We start from the raw sequence: 18,967 nt of genomic DNA, 5'->3' as shown, positions 1-18,967 counted from the left end.
AACAACTTTTCCATATGTCGTTAATTTGATCTATCTATAAAATAAGAATGTTATGCAATTTAGTATTCAAATTTTATTTCCAATCTACCAAATCGAATTGTAATCAAGTAGAATACGTTTTACTTTGAAAACTAAAGGAAAGTTTTTAACAAACGACTTTTCACAGCGGTGCCATCTGTTAAGATAAAATCTAATAGGGTACATTGCATCCGATTAACGTTGCGGTCTCCACTCTGCGACAGTCCATGATTGGTTACAAACACTAAAACGTGTTTTGGAATTAATTGCAGTTACGTTGGTGAAGTGATTTGATATGAATTGTGAAGGTAATTGAAAATAGGTTAAATATAAAAATTGTGAGCACGATGTCTTAAAATAGTTTATTATTTGAACCTTTAATATTGACATTACGATGTTGAAACGTATATTTTGTGTTCGGTGATCCTTGAAATTAACAAGGTTAATTAAAAGCAAGGTTAACATTTTTCTTTACAGAGCATTAAACTAAAATAAATAATGAATAACAACTAAAACTTGTGGACGAAAATTTAACCTGTATAATAGTTTTCCAACCATACTTTAAACATACGTTGTGCAGCTGAAATATAGATAAAAAATCAAAATGAGTTTTATATTCGATGCTTCAAAACAGCAGACCATTACTACCTGTGCAAGCAATTCTCAGAATACAAGTAGGTTTGAATATTGTATCAAAATGAAAGATACAATAAAAATGGGCACATTTTCTATGATACACATGTGTTTTGTAGATTTTACATTTGGAGCCACTGGTGCTGGGGATGCAGGGAAACCTACAGGGTTTTCCCTGGCATCCACACCTACGCAACAAAGTAAACCTGGTACTATGTTTGGGACTGGATTAAGTACTACCCCTGCTCAGGGTACAAGATGTGGTTTTGGAACAACCACAGCAGCTCCTGCGATTACTACAACTCAACAAACACCTGGTTTGACTTTTGGCACGGGTACAATTGCAAGTACAGGCTTAACCCCTGGTGCAACTAGTACATTGACACCTTCAGGATTTCCTACAACAGCTCCAGCTGGAAGCACACTAGGTTTTAATTTAGGAGGCAGTATTACTGCTACAACAACAACTACTGCACCTACATCAGGTTTTGTTCCTAAACCTCTTACTGGTGGATTCTCCTTGGGAGGTGGTGAAGTCACTTCATCTACTGGAACAACTGGTTTAACATTTGGTACGCCAAATACAATAGCTACAGGAACAGGATTTACTCTTGGTGCAGCATCTACTGCAACAACGGCATCAACTACTACAACAACAGCAACAGGTATTGATGTTTGAATATGTGTATGTTGTTTAGTCTTATATTAACCACTGCATGAATATGATTTTACAGGTTTTTCGTTAAGTGCAACTGGAACAACTTCTGCAGCCACAGGATTCACTTTTGGTACAGGTACAACTGCAGCTAGTACAACAGGATTTTCTTTGAACAAAACTTCTGCCACTTCAAGCCTTACAACTCCAAGTACTCAATTATCATTGGGAACAACTACTACGTAAGCATACACTTTCTGAATTAATTACGCGAGCTTTGATTTACTATTAATAGGTAAAATTTCAGTGTTACTTCATCTGCAAGTGTGACTCAACCAGCATCCATAAACTCATTTGAAGAATCTATCAATAAGTGGACTTTAGAATTAGAAGAACAAGAGAAAGTATTTGTTAATCAAGCTGCACAAGTTAATGCTTGGGATAAGTTGCTTATAACTAATGGAGAAAAAATAGTAGCACTCAATCAGGAAGTTGAAAGAGTGAAAATTGAACAGCAACAATTGGAGCATGAATTGGACTATGTCGTACGTTTATTATTAAATATTGAAATAAATATAATTCATAAATATTTTGTTATAAATAATAAATAATTAAATGTAGGTTGGTCAACAAAAGGAGTTACAAGATTGTTTAGTACCACTGGAGAAGGAATTAACGTCTCTTTCGGTTTCCGATCCTGAAAGAGAGTACACGTATCGTTTAGCAGAGGATCTTGATACACAATTAAAACGTATGTCGGAAGATTTGAAAGAAATCATCGAACATTTGAATCAAGCTAATCGTACTCAAGATTCTAGTGATCCAATCGTTCAAATTGGTAAAATATTGAACGCGCACATGAACAGTTTGCAATGGTTAGACCAACAAACTGGCCTTCTTAATCAGAAGATACAACAAATTGATCAGATGCATCAAAATTTCAAACAAGAAAATGAACGAAATTTAAGCTTAGCATATAATTAATTGTCTAGTTTTTTAATCGCTTAATGTTAATTTTTTCTTTATTTTGCTAGGAACACAATTTGTACTGGTTACTTTTATGCGTTAAGGAAAATAAAACACGAGAAGAGAGATTATGTAAAAAATAAAGGATGTATATTATATTAGAATAACGTCATTACAATCAATAACTATAATGTAAACAATAACTTAGGTAGCTATTGAAGGAATGAAATACTGTATCTTAAGATAATCTGCTAATTGTATATATAAGTTTACCATCCTATCTTGAAGTATGTTACATTTTACACTTTCTGGATGTACAACGTCCCATGCCATAAACATAAAAAACTTTTTAATATCTATGGTAGCCGATATTTTGTCATCGTGTTCATTCTGACTACAACTCCATACTTGTAGGTCTTGAAAATGCGTAGATACCGTCGCATTATCCGTATCGATTTTGAGCACAAACATACCTAATTTGTCAGCACTTATCGTTATTTGCGGACTCATATTCTTCATTCGCTCAACAATGCTTCTTACGTATTTAAGTTGCGGCATGTCTACCGATATCTAAAAAGAATGCAAATATAATTTAAAATCATTAAGGTTTGGTATATATAAGAATCTATAGAAAGAAAAGATAAGATATATTATAAACATTATTTATACGTCAAATTCCGGTATATTTGGCGCTTGATATTCCGGCCATTCTCGTCGTGGTATAACTCTGACAGGTACGTCGTGCAAACATTGTCGCGATTCTATACTCAGTGAAGGCAATTCTATTTCCAAGGAAAGACAAGGTTGTCGTTTATTCGTCAATTTAATTTTAACGCTTTTCGCAGTCATTCGTAGAGAACTCATCGACCTGGCTAACATACTCGCTTCAAATTGTAAATAAATTTCATTTTGTTCTTCGGTAACACCGTTCAAAACATATTCAACAAAGAAATGTTGTGGATTCAATTCTGCCCATATCATTGATACTCGATTGTCACCAACACTGAAGCATAACACATTCGGTGATAATCGTAGGGTACATTGTCGTGTTAATCGAGAAATAATGTTAACGATATCTGAAATAAAGAACTTTTTTGTTTGTACTATTATAATTGCGTTTATTGGCTTAGAAGAAGTAGAAGATGCGTAACATGATTTGTGAGATATGACACTCAATTAATAAATTTCAATTGAAGTCGTTGTCAACATTTCGTTATAATAATGCGATTAAAAAATTATTTATTATTACTGAATAATGCATAACTATCTTCAATTAATATTATTTTTATTTTGCAAAATCCGATATTTCTTTAACATTCAACGATGTGCTGAAAAAGGTTAGAAACGGCTCTTGAATCTTAAACTCACTTGTAAAGTCTCTCATAGCGACTACGTCAACCATTCTGCATCTGAATTTCATATTTTAGCGTACAATCAAAGTATTTTATAATGGCAATAAATAGGGGAATTCTTTTAACGAAAATAAATTTTACGCGGGAACTCGCACTATAATTTGTGCTCGTATGAGACAGGCAGTGATAGGTTTTCATCGAAATCGCCAGGATCATGAACATTGGATTTCCATCAAAAGAAAGTAACATATAATACAAAAAAATTAATTATAGGAAATATAGAACATTGATTATTGATAACGTATGTAATGCTATTGTAGTACAGACGATTATTTATATATTCCTCGTTTCTGTTATAAATATCGTAAAAATAGTCTTTAATATATCTTTTATATCATAAAATCAAGTATTATAATATAGTGTAGAGAAAATGTAAAAAATTCTATCGTCCAGAAAGTTAACACATTTGAAACAAACCACATTTTATTTTAAATTGTGAGGAAGTATAACATCATTACTATTTCTCGCAAAAAAACGTGACACGCGCAAAATTTATTCTTGTGGTACAGCAGTGAACGACATAGTTCATTGTTCTCTCGATAGATGCCAGAAGTAGGCCCATTATTACTAATTCATACGTGAAAAATTACCCTGTGGTGCGAATATCGAATGACCCATAATCCACCGAGGTAAGATCTAAGTCTCTGCTGTCAAGCTTTGTGTGTAAACAAAAGCGACATACCAAACGTGACAGACAACGGGTGGCGTCCTTCGGGTCCGTAGATAGTTTACGGAAAGCATTCGTGCTTTGATACAGTCTTCGGTACATTCTCTCCCTTAGAGGTTGTACGAATCTTTGTTATTCGATCGAGGGTGAATTCGGCCATGTTGCCGAGTTCGGCGACCCAAGGAAATTTATAGTGGTAATTCGCGCCTTGCTGACTGTGTTCTTCGATCGGGTGGTCTTCAGCGTATGATGCAGCACTGAACGATATGCGGTTTGTCAGAAAGAGGTGAGTCTCTTTGTCTCTTTCTCGTAAACATACATTACCGTCTCCTTCTCGCTCTTGTTAAATTGTTCTCTTCGTCGTTCCACGATAAACATAGATTAAAGTCGAAGCCGATTATGTCATGTTATTTAAATGAAGGCTACGATTACATCGTTCAATACTCTGATAAAGTCTCGATTAAAAATACAATGTATATACGTGATTGGAGGTTGGTGTTGTATCTTGATCGGATTTCTCGTTCCGCTTAGAGGTATTTAACCCCGGTCACGAACTGATCGAACATCGAGCGGCAGAATCAAACAGTTTGCGCGAGAAACTTGTTTCGTGTAGGGTTTTTCGTAACATTCTTATTCTCCCGTACGTTTCGGCTCTCCCCGATCGCATTATAACAGGAATACAGGATTCTTTATTCCGTGTGAAACGTTCGAATGTTAAACGTTAAAATAAGAAATTTTAGTTAGACGTTAACGCAAAAAAACGAAATGTTAAATGCGATGAATTTATTATTCTCCGGTAATAAGACGTTTCGAAATCCGCTCGAAGAAATGCTTCGTAATAACATTCGTTCACAGACGTCGTAAAAGTCTGACAACGACACTTCATTGTTCTGCGGAAACATTCTTGCGGTAGTCGTGTATTTAAATGTTTCGTACGTATATTTTTTGCATTATCGAGCGCCTAGCCAAGGCAGGTGGTAAAACACGTGGCATGCGTAGAGAACATGCACCGGTCCCGTATTTTTCCTTCCTTGTCTTTTTCGTCTTTCGGTCACCAGTATTCTGTTTTCTTTTCAACTTCCGTTCTTTCCCTCTCTCGCGCGCACACATTATACCTTCTGTCTTCATATTACACGACACGCCAATATGAAGAAGGCGCAATGTACCCAAGGTTCTCACCCTAGGTCACAGGATACATCCAAACACAAAGAATATACACATTCTATACGTCGTTTGCCGATACATAGGTATCGTTCCAATTTGTAAATTAACGATAAATATTTTAGCGGAAAAATAATTTCTAATGAATGTTTCTCTAATGTTTAACAAATATCTTATGCAGACACTGAAACAGTTAAAAAATATTTATTTATCGTAAAAGCTATTACAATTTTTTCATTTTTCGGTAAAAATGTTCAGTCCTCCGTGTTGAAATGGCTAACCTCACATTCGTGGTTCGTTTAGTCGTTAACTTTTGTTGCTTCGGTTTTTCTTGAATGTCAAATTGTCACGTTCTTTTAATATCCATGAAAATTTCATATGTGACGTGATCTGTAATACGCAATTCGTTGGCGTCTCACAGGGATAGAAACAGCGTAAAAGTTATGATCTTGCGGCAACAATTTTCGAGGTTAGCCGCTATCCACGCTGTCGAAGTTTTTGCATCGATATCGTCTTTCTCGTTCGCGGATCCGGTAACCCAGAAAGGTATAAGGTAACGCCAAGCGAACTCTTCTTGAAAGGGTCAGCTTTCTCTTTTCGAAAGAAAATATTTGAGAGAAACAATCGAGCGTACTGTGTCCATGCTGGCGCCACGTTAAGGAGAAGAAAAGCGAAACAAAATACACGTTGCGTTAAGCTGATATAATAGATCCCCCAAATATGGGGGTACGCAGATGACGACCATTTTTATTTTGAAGAAAAAAGTACATCGATTGGAATTTTTTGCGCTGTATTATCGGGAATGCAACACGTTTATCAATTTATAATTTAATATATAGTAAACTACGTATTAATTTATAAAAAATAATTAGCAATTATTAATTATAATTTCTTATTTATTAGTCACTATTATTTTAAGAAACACTTATTAATTAGTATTTATTAATTGTTAATAATACTAATTAGTAATTCTTAAATGGGGGGAATAACTGTTAAGAAATGTACATATATGTATCCACTGCAGAAACGCATCGTAAATTGCAAGATAAACTCACCCCGATTTGAAATTTGCATGGTATCTGGCTTGCTTAGTTGTCAAGGTGGCGCTTGAGCCACGGGGAATAAAACCGTATCAGTAACTCAATGTTTAACAGGCGTCGCATATCTGACCTGGAAAGCTCTGATTAACCGCAGACGCATTCTCACAAACTGGATCCTCCCTTCCGACGTATCAGCTCCGCGTACCATTTCCCTATATTTGCTCCGCAGTAAAAGCAAAGCGGCCAGCAAGAACCGTGAAACCTACCGATAAATTCCTTCCCTAACAAGTTGTTCTCAGAAAGTCAGCCGCAAATGGAACTTCACGCTTGTTCAAACGCTTACATTATTAACACTTGGTTGAAGACCCTGAATACCATCACCGGCAGCAACTTCTGTACAACTCTTCGTTTCACTTAATATTTTCTCAGCAGAAATGAGTAAAATGTGATTTTACATTTTCTCATTTAGAATATAGAAATTGAAATCGAATTTAAAATGTTTGTTAATGTTTATTGGTTAAAAACGTTTAATATTTTCCTATGGCTTAATATTATAAACAAACACATTTGATCATAATACAAAGAAAAAAAACGTCCTACAGGATATACCAAATATGTCGAACGTGAAATAGTTTCTAAATTATGGACGGATCGAAGTAGGTATTCATATTGCGCGTGTTTCAACGTAGGTCATTACATGTTTAATAGCGGATGTTTATCATCACTCGTAACTCATAAGAAACATTCTCCCCTGACCTATCAGAAGGTGACACGCAAGGCTCACGCGCGATGGCGCTCTGAACTAATAATCAGAACAAAGTGGACATATCCTTCGTAGTTATTGAACTTAACGACATCTATGATCTGCACCTATAAATACGGAATAGGAGTCAAACTCGTAAACGTCCGATAACTGTCGCTTCTGAACAAATAGGATTTACAATCTACATCGAAGCATAAGCTTTTAATTGTAATTTGAAAACTACAGAATGGAATAATGGAGTGACCTCTGTTCATTAAAATTTTTTTCCGTCATTGTGGTCTAGGTTCGACCCCTGAAATTAAGAGTCCAGATGGTACAAGTCCACCCCTGATCCATTTCGAGTTTTCAAGCGTTCGAGAATCTACATGACCCTCGCTAATCCCCCCACTCCGGTCCAAACTCATTTTGCCCATATTGCGTTCCATCGTCGACTCGTGGCACGGTACTTCTGGCACGTTTGCGAGCACAGTTTGGTCATTGCGGCGGTATCGAATTTTTAACTTTTACATTACTTTTTCAGATTCGTGCAATTTATATAACCATTCTCCACCCTTCCAATGCTTTCATGCGTTTGTACAACGTTCTACAGATTCCCGCCGGGCAATAGAAAAAGTCAAATTGTTGATCGGGATTTGCCAGGCGTGCGTATCATCGAATTATTCAGCCGGTTACGAACTCATCTCTCTTCATCCCGACTTTCAGAGCATGTAGCGCTTCTACTTATCAATATTAACTTGCCTGTTGGGAGATAGAGTGACGTCAACCCACACGGACCCGGTGTCCCGCATGGCAACTGCCAAGGCGCGTTGAGCCAGGACGCAAGGACAAACAGACGTCGCGCATAGCGCACGCGGTGCGTTCGGGAACACACCAACACGTTTCCCTTCCTCGTGCACAGCCCTCGTGCTGCGTTTCTTGCTTCACCCTGACTCTCTCTTTCTCCTCCTCCCCCCACCCCACCTCCTTTCTTCGTCCCCATCCCCCCTACTCTCGTTCATTTCTTTACACCTTTTGTAAACTCTTCCTCTTTTTTCGAACGCGTTTTCTTTCAATCCCGTTTCCGCTCGTCCGTTCAATGTTTTCTTGGTTCTTGCTCTCGTCCGCGAATTCTTTTTGCGGACCGATCATTCAATACTCATTATTCATGATCCAATTTGCCGATCTTTCGTTCACTTTCCTTTCCAAATTTTACCTTCATTTGCTCCAGCACAGACGTAATTTTATTCTTTACAAATCGTCCCTTCTCTCCGTTTTCCTTCAATTTGATTTGGTTGTAATTTTTTCGCGGCCGATTTTCGTTACTCGGCAGTGTTCTTCCTTCACCCGAGCATCTATTTTTTTATTCACAGTTTCCCTCGTATACTGTTCTTCTTTCACTTTGACCGTGGCATTTTTTCCAACACTTTCTTACGTCGAAACTCTCGTTCTCGTTCGTCTTCTGTCTCTTTCGCTTGGTTACGGTTCCCGTACGAGTACGCCGTCTCTCTTTCCCTCGATGTCTCGTCGGGCCAACACTCGAGGGGACGACGCTGAACAGCACGCATCATCACCGGGTGAAAGAGACGAGAAGGGTTCGTCTCGTCTCGTTTCGTTTCTATGAACGCGGCAGCTGTCTTCTATTTGTCTTCTCTCACACTGGCGCGCAAATCGCCACGGCAGACAGTGTCGTTGCGAATCGGCGTTCATTGGATGCGTGCAGGCCCGCGACAGGATGCTCTTTAATCTCGCTATGGGATTGATAAAAATGTCTGCCGGCGACCGATTTGCAGATGTCATCGGTAGGTTATGTTACCGCGCCTATGTTTGGCGCTCTGGTCGACCCGACACCTTGTCTTTGCTTGGCTGATTTTGCTCGCTGATTTGCAACATCGAATTGACATGTACTTAGGTTACGTATAAAAGTACCGCGAACTGAATGAACGAATTGCGTAACAAACTTGAAAGAAAATTTCAAAGTCCCCTTGGGGTCATATTTCGTCGACGTCGTTTACATTCTCTATCCAATTGTGTGATAGAAACATGTTCGAAAATTGAGTTTAATCATCGAAAGATAAAATATGCTATATTACATGGTCCCCTTTTGAGCACCATTTTTTGTCTACAACAGCTTTCGATAACGTCAATATTTATGAAGTTACGTGAGTGGGCTCCAGTTACGCTGGCCACCCTTCTTCGTAATCCATTCGTAAATACATATCTACCGTGCTCGTTGTCGGTTGCTTCACCGAAGCGGCGGCCCATTAACGTGGACACGTGTTTCTTAATTCGATAATTAACACACGCCTGTCGGTGAGCGCAGTCCTCGCAATGAGAACTAAACGAGGCCTCGGGGGAGCGCGCGCAACGAGTCGACTTAATTACTCGGTCGTTAGCGCGTTGGAAACAACACATAATAAAACAATAATTGAGGTTAGATTTAGAAAGAGCATCTTGACTTTGTATCTTGGTTGTTCGCACGCTTTATTTTTTTCTTACCTCATATTTCGCGGTAAATCGATTACTTTAAGCGAATAATAGCGCGGGCTTTGTGCAATAAAGGGAATAAATAAGAGTGAAATAAAAATTAGGTTAAACGTTTAAGCCGTGGCGACGTCTATCGCGAATCTCTAACGATCCGTGGAGATCTCTGTAATTTTCGATTCGTTGTGTCTATCGGTCGATCAGGAGTTCGAGAACCTCTGAAAAATCCGGTACAGGAAGTGCGTAATTCATGCCACTTTTTGACCAGTTACCGACCTGCGGACGCGGATGCTGCACGGAGAGCGAGTACCGCAATACGGTCGGTAACTCTCGGTGTTAGATGTGCAGCGCGTTAATACGAGAGAAATTACGGAGTGCTGCGTGTTCCTTGTACGAATACCAACAGCGCCACGGTCCGACGGTTCTCAATCGCTTTGAGGTGGTCGTGGGCTGCCATACGCGACGCGTTGCACCGAAACGAATGAGAACCCGGAAGGCGGACTCTCCGCGCACATCAAAGGGAAAAACCTGTCTGCATCGTGAAACGACCTGCATCCATTCTCAGACGTATCGCTGCGCCTTCTACCGACGTATATGGCATCTCTTTCGTACCGGGTCTACCGTACGAGGAATTTCATGCCGCGTAGACGCCTAATTTGTCTTATTCTTGCTTCTAGAGCGCGATGTTATTCGACGACAGCTTATCATTTATTTTCGAGACGTACTTGGGCGGTCCGATTCGAAAGGGTCGCGTAGTCATCCTATTGTAGGATTTTCTTCATTTCTGGAATTTTAAAATACGTGCAAGGAATGAGTCGATTGCTCCTGGTTGTGTGAGATCCGTTCAAATGTATCTAACTAAAGATTGTTGGGTGATAACCGTTTCTCTTATGCCAAGTGATATATAATTTATACAAAATTGAAATTTTGTTGAATATATTATTTAATATAAATATATTATCAAAATAAAAATTAATTAATGATAATAATAAATTAGTAATAATGTATATTAATAATAATAGTTGAATTAAAATTAACTAATTGCTGAAGGCCAGTGAAGCTTCCCCTACAATACTTTTTCGATATCTCTCATTTTTTGTGCAAATGTATAAGCATGCACTATCTATCTCTGAAATAAAGTAAGCTGGCATAATGTTAGGGTAGTGTTATACGAAAAAAGTGATCCTGGTCGAAGCCATCATTTAGAAGAGTAAAATAGTACTAATCATACTAAAATTTTTTAAATAAAATAATTATCGTTAGAATTATTCGTTCGGTTATCATTTTTACTTTTCCAACAAACGAAAAAATTCCATGTATAACTTTACAGCGTCGACTCTAAATATTGTGTATAAGTAATCTGTGCATGTCTCGCATTATCGAAAAAAGAAGAGGAGGTAGATTTTCTGTATAGGGGAGAGAGTCGTCTTTTCTCGCATCTTGCCGCTCATTGTGATCCAGAGTCAAAGGATATTACGCCATCTGGTGCGAGTCGAGCAATGCACGGGCAAAGGACCATATAATCTGTTCGACAAAATTGTCGATTTACGGCAGAACAGGCAGAAAAAGTGGAGTAAAAAAAGAAGATTTGAGCATAATTTTTCGCGCTTCCCAAGCGCTACGGGTATGAATGGTAATTCATTTTTTTTTTTGCCTCGTTTTTTTCTTCATTCGGGTCTGTGTCTCGAGACCAGCCCAAAGAATTTCGTGACCTGTTCCACGAGCAGTGCATTCATTTCCATATTCTATGTATTTAGTGTTTACGTCTACTTCGTATCCGGTCGTTTGAATGGCTGACAAAAGCGGCCGAGCTGGTAAATGAACTAGACGTTGATATCACTTGCCGTTAGCTATTTTTTATGCATAGGTGTGCATCTATTTTTATAAAACGTGTAGTGTGATGAGAACGCGCGATCGAAGAAGCTAATTTCCCATCAGAGGTATGTTGAGAAAGAACGATACGTACTAACAACGATATCCGTAATCTTTTAACAACGCCCGATAATTTAACCAAGAAAAGTTGCAAGGCATTGTCGATCAGTCTTCAAGCTTTTACAACTTACAATAATACACAGTTCAGACACATTTGTTTTCTTCGAAAATATTAAGGACTCCTTGATTGAGACGTCACTTTCGTCTTTCTGTAACGTTTAACCTTTTCAGTGTTAAGATTTGAAGATATTAAATAGGGCGCATCGCGTAACCACGTTTGTTAGACAGATTATAGACGTTCACACCACGCAATGCATTGATCGAGTAAACATTACAAACCGTTAGATCTTTTACTCGAAAGTTCATTTATTTTATATTTAAAAATCCCCTGTATATTCGGAACACTTAAATTCGAGATAATACGTGTCACATAACCTCAACTTTTCCGTGTTATTACTTCGATAATTACACCGCGACGTGCTTCGATCAACAGGAGCGTCGATTAATTGACAGAAAAGGTATCGATAACTCAACGAACAATCTCGTTCGAAGGATGCGGTTATTTCGATCGTTTTTGTTACATTTAAATCCGGTGTGCAAAAGGATCGATATCGACTTCACGTGGTCCACTTTTGTTGGTCTTTCGCATTTCGAGAGTCGATCGGTTCTCGAAATACAACGGCGAAACCGCGAGGCCTTGCGGAGACTTCTACCATGGACCCTTTCCTCTCGTCTCTTCGTCTACCTCGTGTCTTCTCTTCTCTTCCGTATCCCCAGCCTCCTCCTCAGTTCCTCTCTGTCCATACCTTCTCCCCGTCCTTTTCCTCGTCGTTTGTTTTTCTTACTGTGTGCCTCACTCGACGCAACGACCGCGCATAAAGGCCAATTCACACTGGATTAATGTATCTCGCCGGACGATACGTGGAATTCGTTTAATTGTCGTGGATTCTGCATTCCGTGATTTCTTCGACAGCAACGTTCCCTTGAATGCAAGTAGTCTGTGTTTCAGTTTGTTCCTTTCATTTCTCGTTATCGATAATTCGAAATTAAATACTTCTTAAGAACTGTGCTGTCTTGCTTTTCGCCATGATCTCGAGAGAAGGGTTCGCAGTGTCGGATGCAGTATCGTGGCTCGGTGTAACGTCGTATAATTACAGGTTCCTTTAATGCCCAGAATCAATTTTGATCGAGTAGAGAGCGGATAAAATTGTGAAGCATTGGGAGGAATTGTTTTGCAAGTCCAGAAATAGAACGCATCACTTCCTGGAGGTATTCACAGTTGGCGTCTGGTTGTGACTGAACATTAATTCTGATAAAGTTCACATCCAAGTTGTTTAGGTCGTGACTAGCATGCATAACAATTGAGCCCTTATTATGAAAAAAGTGTAAGGCAAAATAGTTGAGAAATTGAGACATTTTAATATTTATGCTCCTGGTATTGTATACTATTATTCAAATGATGTAACTTACGCTACTTTTATTTTATGCGTGTACATATATATAAAAATGCATATTATTTACAAATCAGAAATGTTGCGTAAAACAGTGAGAAAATTACGTTCGTGAATAATTTAATGTTACGAAGTAATCTTTCAGGATGAAAAAGATGTTTGACATCTAATATAACATTTTTATTGATTCATGCATGATTCATTTTAATCGATAATCCTCAGATTATTTTAAGAAATTATAATATAAACACGTTTACATATTCTTTTCCAAATTATTCACACTTCAGTATTGACCCAGATGACTCGAGTTGTCGATGATTTTATACATATATTGTGTCTGAATTTTACTGAAATAAGCATTTAAGTTACTTCGATAAAAGCTAATACAGTACTGCATCATAGCCCAACAGCGAGAATCACATTAAATCTTATGTAGTCGTGAATCGGTCGTGGCCCAATGTATCTCTCAAAAGTAGGTGTGACAGTTTGTAAATATTTTCCTTGAGCCAGGTGATTGTTGTATTTTTTAACGTCTCAAGGTCATGTAAGGTTGGACAAACTGTTTCTGATACGTCCGAAAGTGTAAACGAGACATATAAGATGTCCTGATAGCGCTCCCGTGAACATTCTTCTGAGCTGAAATTAAACGACAAACAATCCAAATTATAAACAGTAAAAAGAAAATCAAATAAAAGTCGCGAAATAACGATTGGTAACAAAAAATATTCGCGTTTAGAATAATCAAACTCTAAAAATATAATTTTCAGGTGGAAAATTTTTACTTTATCGTGATATACTTTGATTTTAAGGTTGACACATGATCTGCTTCCACTTGAAAAAGAAATTGAGTAGATTTAAATCTGATCGTGGGTAAAGCTACACTTTGGCGAGCCATGCTCCCTGTTCAACGGACTGAAAAAAATTCGCTACCGGACCATCCATTCTTTTGTTACATAATACACGGGACACCCATGAAGTCAGCACCACGTGAAGTCCGGTACAGATGAATAAAATATAAAATTTTATAAAATATAAACATTAGAGTGGGATCTAATTTAAAGGTACTTTATATTTAAAAAAGCTACAAATGTTACAACTATTTCAAACAGAGGTTTTGTAAAGTATTTTACAGTTCGGTTATGTCGATATCAAATTTTTTGTTCATTTAATTGGAATAATATACATACATATGTATATATAATATAAAATATTTTTTCTTTTTATTTATCAACGTGGTAGGTTTTTTGTTATTTACGATTATGGATTATTTACATCATTTACTTAATGCAATGATTTGAAAATACTACTTGTTTCCTAAAGTTCCGATTCTCTGCGATAAGAAAACTTCCTGTTACGCAAGGCAGTGTCGCGCGCACGCGCGCGCCAAAAAGGGCAAAGAATCGTTTCAGAAGAATCTTGAGGTCACGTTAAAAAGAAGTAGGGATAGTCATGTTTTGGTTCAACTCTCATCATTCACGGGACCCTAAAAGAATTACAAGAACCGCCGTCTAGACATTTTACTTATGTACATCACCAGTTTACAGAAAAATATCCCTCGTTTACACCGGATGCGCAGTTAAAAATTGTTTATTCCCATTCGGAGAATCAAAATTTTCTGTAGTCAGCGGTATCATCGAGTATTTCAAAACATAAAAGAAAATAGACTACATATTTCCCAATTCATAGTCAATATTTACCTTTCAACATGCTCTATTCTGTGAGCTCATCGGTGACACGATTGTATTGGTATAAATGCTGAAATATATCATTTACACAACGCTACAATGTAAAATACACGTACGCAAACAGGCAACAGTTAGCGCATACAGAAACGGTTAAACAGTTGATGGCGAGGCATGTTCGAGCTTGCTTTCGAACTACACCCGATCGTTTCGAGCGCCCCCTCTGAGAGTAGACAAACAGTTTCTGGTAGACAACAAAGAATAATAATATGAAAACAACGCGACTTCGTGTGAACAGTTTCGTAGTTTCCAAGACCCCACAGTACAAATACAGGTGTTGGGTAAAAAAGCAACAACGCGTGTATCTTCCAACTCCAACGATCGTAAAACTGTAAATGCCATCGTAACACGAAGGAAGTGGTAAAGTGTAACGTACGCCGCTGAGTAAGGCTGCATAGCAACGATGTAGCGTGGCACCAATGGGAAGTCAATATGTGCATTACTTACCGTGTGACAGTATTTTATTTTGTCACAATCTTGATTCACGATCGGTCAGCGGTGTAATGTTGTAAATTATTTTATTATCGTGCGCGAGATGTCGGTACGTCAACCACCCATCCCGTGTAGCTTACCATACGAGCTGTTCGCAAACGAAAACGGTTTAAAAGTCATCGTGATCTCGAACGAAGTGTAGCCGAATACCGCGTGCAGTCTTGCAGGGGGATGGGGGGTCGCGTTGCCTTGGCAAATGAGTGAGGTACTGGCCAGTGTTTTGAAAACAAAAGACAGACGCGTTTGCCTGTGAGAACGTAGTTTAATACCAGTGAATACTTCGCGCTCGGTGCACGCCTCAGGGTGCGTCTGCATCGTTGTTCGCGAATACTTTCCCACCGTGGAGTCTGTAGCTGGAGCAAGTTCCGCCAGTGTACAGGCTGTTTCTCAATATGTGGGAAGTACCGTAGTGAAGGACTTGAAATCTAAAAATAACGAAAAAGATTCATACGAGCGTATTATGATCTTATTCAAGAGTGACAGACGATTTTCGCTTAACCAATTTTTTTCGCAACTTTGAGGTTAGTAACGATCGTCTCTGATTCACGTACAAGTTCGAATCCTGATAAAATATGGAAAACGAATTTTGTATATATCAACAATATCTCCCCGTACATAAAACGGACTGTAAATAAAAATCACGGACATGTATATAAATTTATATGAATTTTTAACTTTCTGTCTTTGAGACCTAACCCCCATCCCTGAATCTCTATCGCACCTCCCACGTATTGAGAGACACACTGCATATTCTTAAACTTGCGATATTCTTGAACAGTATACACATTCGTGATCCACACTGCGTTTCAATCTATTTTCTGTACGTTCCTTCGTGTGCGGAGATTTAAGTTCGTGCTATTAGTAATTAACCTCTTATAGGAATACAATTTTCGCCGTGTCTGTACAGGGAAAGCAGGGATTATGAAATCCACCGCTATGAAAATGTGGCGCGTCTCCACGGTGCAGTCTCCCGAAACAAACACTCGCTGGCGCTCGTTTATTTTGCCTCGTGTTTGCACAGGCCCCCGTCTTCGAACTCTTCGCGGTAGCCAATTCTATCGAAGTGGAACACAATGAGCGATTGTAATCGTACGTGCTGCGTTCGCTGCTTTGACGAAGTCCTCGATAAGAAGAAAGAACCAGAATTGAATATTTGTTCATCCGTGTTTATTCATTCATTAACCTTCCATCCGAAAGTTTCCAAAGCGTTCACGGCTAGAATCTCGTACACGCAATGATGCAAATGTCGATCAGTAAACAATGAGTCGAGTATTTCTAGAAGTTACTTCAAATTTTTTCATCTTTCGTGTGTATATATTATACCGGCCAAAATAATTATAGGATCGCTTATTCAAATGAGACAAAAAATACCTCAAAATTTTCACATAATATAAAAACCAAAAATATAAAAAATATCATAGCGCATTGTATGTATATTATTTTCATTCATTTTCCAAAATTTGATATTCGTTCTTCAGATTCTAAAATCTCGAACTGGTTTCAGCAATGTATAAAAGTTTTCGTTCTAACATTACTGTACGGCTATTCCATTCGCAAGCTGAATGACTATGGGTGGCCGAGGGCGCCTGTAAGGTACCAATACACACATACGAACATGCACGCGCAGCTCAGTTTCATCGCGCCCTACGTACCCATCACCGACCCAATAAATGAATATTGTTCTGCGCCACTATATCAGCCACGATTATTGACGAAAGAAAATCGCGTCGAAATATATTCGCGGTAAACCGTACGAACGATTCAGTAAACAAAATTACAGGCTCGCCTAACGCACCACGAACAAAATCATCTACACCACGACGCGATGATAAAGACAATTAACTCCACGCCAATTGAAATCTTGCCGTTCGATCTACATTCCGACGACATATTAACACGTTGAACGCCAAAGCGGTCCTCAGGGACAGCTACGTCTAAAGTTTTTGCTCGGCCATGGTGGTGTCCACGTGACCGCCCGATTCATTTAATCGTTCGTCTAAGCCCGAGGAATGTTTCGATCGCGATGAGCCCGCGGAAGCTTGTTTTTCTCGATTCTCTCCTGGCGCTCGACGCGTCGATTCAAAAACGAGGAGGAGGTTAAACGAAAGAGCTTTCGTCGCAGCATCGCCGTTCGGCTGCTTTTTCGACGAGCTCAATGACTATGGGCGGCCGAGGGCGCATGTAGCTTACCAACACGGACGCGCGAGGCGTGTAGGACAGGCCCCGAGTTTCATCGCGCCCTACCATCTCCTCGTCCCGTGACTCTCCCGGTCCTTCCCTACCCTCGACCGCGACCGTACCTTTCCCCACCACACATTGCCAACAGCCCAACACGAGAGCACGTTAGGGATCGTCCGCGCAGGCCGGCAAGCCAGCCGGTACCTTCAGTTCAAATCTAAACGCCGATCTGTCGAGACCCGCTCGACGCGACTCAGCTCGATTTTGGGCGCGCGTCGCGACACACCAGCCGCCACGGATCGCAATCCTGCGTTATGGACAACACCGGAGGAGACTCGAGAATCGATCGAGAGAGACGCTGACGGAACAGCGACGCTTGTCGTTTCCGGGATATCGAACCGTTCTCGAGCTTTTCTTCGGAGGCTCGTCAACGACAACGTTTCCTTACTTCTTGTTCGTAGCGAACGTTTTTTTCGAACTGTCGCGACGCGTGCGCCCAAACTCCTTCCACCCCTCTTCCCTTCTCTCGGATGAACTCGTGGATCGATAGATAACGACGATCATCTCTTGTACCGAGAGGATCGTCGATAAAACCGGCGCAACTCGACAACAAGGACTTTTAACCGGCGTTGTGTGATACGCGGTGGCGCGAACGACCACGAGGGTGCACTGTTACAAAAGATAGACGAAGAGAAGGAGGTTATACGAAGTTCTTATGTTTCCGCGTACCGCGTGGGAACTCGCTTGGTTTATATATTGTAAACGGTGACGCGTCGTAGACGACGATCGATAGAAAAGCAACTTTCTATTGAACGTGTAAATGTAAACATGTTCGTGTAGGGATCGAAGTTACTCGACGGTGTCGTGATCGAATACATTTGTCAAAGTTCCGCTGAAAGTATTAACGGTTACACGGGAGAGAGTTTCGATGATGTTTCGCAGTGTCACCACGTAAAGTTCGTAAAGTATCGAAAAGAGTGTGTCGAGGCCGTGGAGTCGGAGTTTTCGGGACTGGATCCGTTGAAGTATTCAGGAACCCCTGACCGCGAGTTTTCCTAGAAGACTACCCGTGAGAATGGATGTAGTGTCGAGTGGAATGCTCGTGCCAGCGAAGATCGTGGATATTGCTACCTACCACTCGTCCTTTTACTCTCCACCACCCACCGAGGCGTAAGTAATACATTATCGTTATCAGTCTTTCTTCTTTTTTTGTAACAATTGAAGTCTGTTTCGACATCTACTCGTACAATAAGTTTATCAAGTTAGTATTTCTCGATTGTTATTTACATCGACTAAATTGATGTTTTTCAAATGTTTTCTATGCGAAAATTAGTTTTTTTTTTTTGGCACAATGGTTCTCACAAATATCTAGTATCGCGTAAAATTGTAATTCGTAA

The 18,967-nt window shown here is 39.3% G+C and overlaps 3 protein-coding genes across 8 annotated transcripts in view; 2 read left to right on the top strand and 1 right to left on the bottom strand.

Annotated features, from left to right (window-relative positions):
* Positions 1-226: 226 nt before the first annotated feature.
* Positions 227-2,629, top strand: LOC143148756 (uncharacterized). Of its 2 annotated transcripts, XM_076315415.1 has the most exons (6): positions 227-326; positions 496-692; positions 771-1,316; positions 1,386-1,548; positions 1,614-1,851; positions 1,928-2,629. In XM_076315415.1, exons 2-6 carry the CDS (start codon positions 623-625, stop codon positions 2,288-2,290), a joined length of 1,380 nt encoding a protein of 459 aa, XP_076171530.1. In that variant the 5' UTR covers positions 227-326; positions 496-622; the 3' UTR covers positions 2,291-2,629. The 2 variants fall into 2 exon arrangements, with proteins under 2 accessions (XP_076171530.1, XP_076171531.1); XM_076315416.1 differs by lacking the exon at positions 227-326 and having other exon boundaries at positions 378-692.
* On the bottom strand, positions 2,407-4,562 carry Hus1-like (Hus1-like checkpoint clamp component). Of its 4 annotated transcripts, XM_076315420.1 has the most exons (4): positions 3,952-4,005; positions 3,641-3,778; positions 2,942-3,348; positions 2,407-2,842 (listed from the first exon to the last, which is right to left on the bottom strand). In XM_076315420.1, exons 2-4 carry the CDS (start codon positions 3,690-3,692, stop codon positions 2,477-2,479), a joined length of 825 nt encoding a protein of 274 aa, XP_076171535.1. In that variant the 5' UTR covers positions 3,693-3,778; positions 3,952-4,005; the 3' UTR covers positions 2,407-2,476. The 4 variants fall into 4 exon arrangements, with proteins under 4 accessions (XP_076171535.1, XP_076171536.1, XP_076171534.1 ...); XM_076315421.1 differs by lacking the exons at positions 3,641-3,778; positions 3,952-4,005 and adding an exon at positions 4,367-4,562; XM_076315419.1 differs by lacking the exon at positions 3,952-4,005 and having other exon boundaries at positions 3,641-3,787.
* Myb (proto-oncogene like protein Myb) overlaps positions 4,389-18,967 on the top strand; it is a 45,386-nt gene continuing 30,807 nt past the window's right edge. The window contains exon 1 of one of the 2 annotated variants that reach the window (XM_076315412.1): positions 4,389-4,637. In XM_076315412.1, coding sequence (XP_076171527.1) covers positions 4,618-4,637 — 20 coding nt within the window. In that variant the 5' untranslated portion in view covers positions 4,389-4,617. Of the gene's footprint in view, positions 4,638-17,843; positions 18,741-18,967 lie in introns of those variants that run through there. The other variant, XM_076315411.1, reaches the window with a different exon arrangement.

This window comes from Ptiloglossa arizonensis, chromosome 6, assembly GCF_051014685.1.
Source record: "Ptiloglossa arizonensis isolate GNS036 chromosome 6, iyPtiAriz1_principal, whole genome shotgun sequence".
Lineage (NCBI taxonomy): Eukaryota > Metazoa > Arthropoda > Insecta > Hymenoptera > Colletidae > Ptiloglossa > Ptiloglossa arizonensis.
Note: the sequence above shows the minus strand (reverse complement) of the source record. Positions and strands in the feature narration are given on the sequence as shown.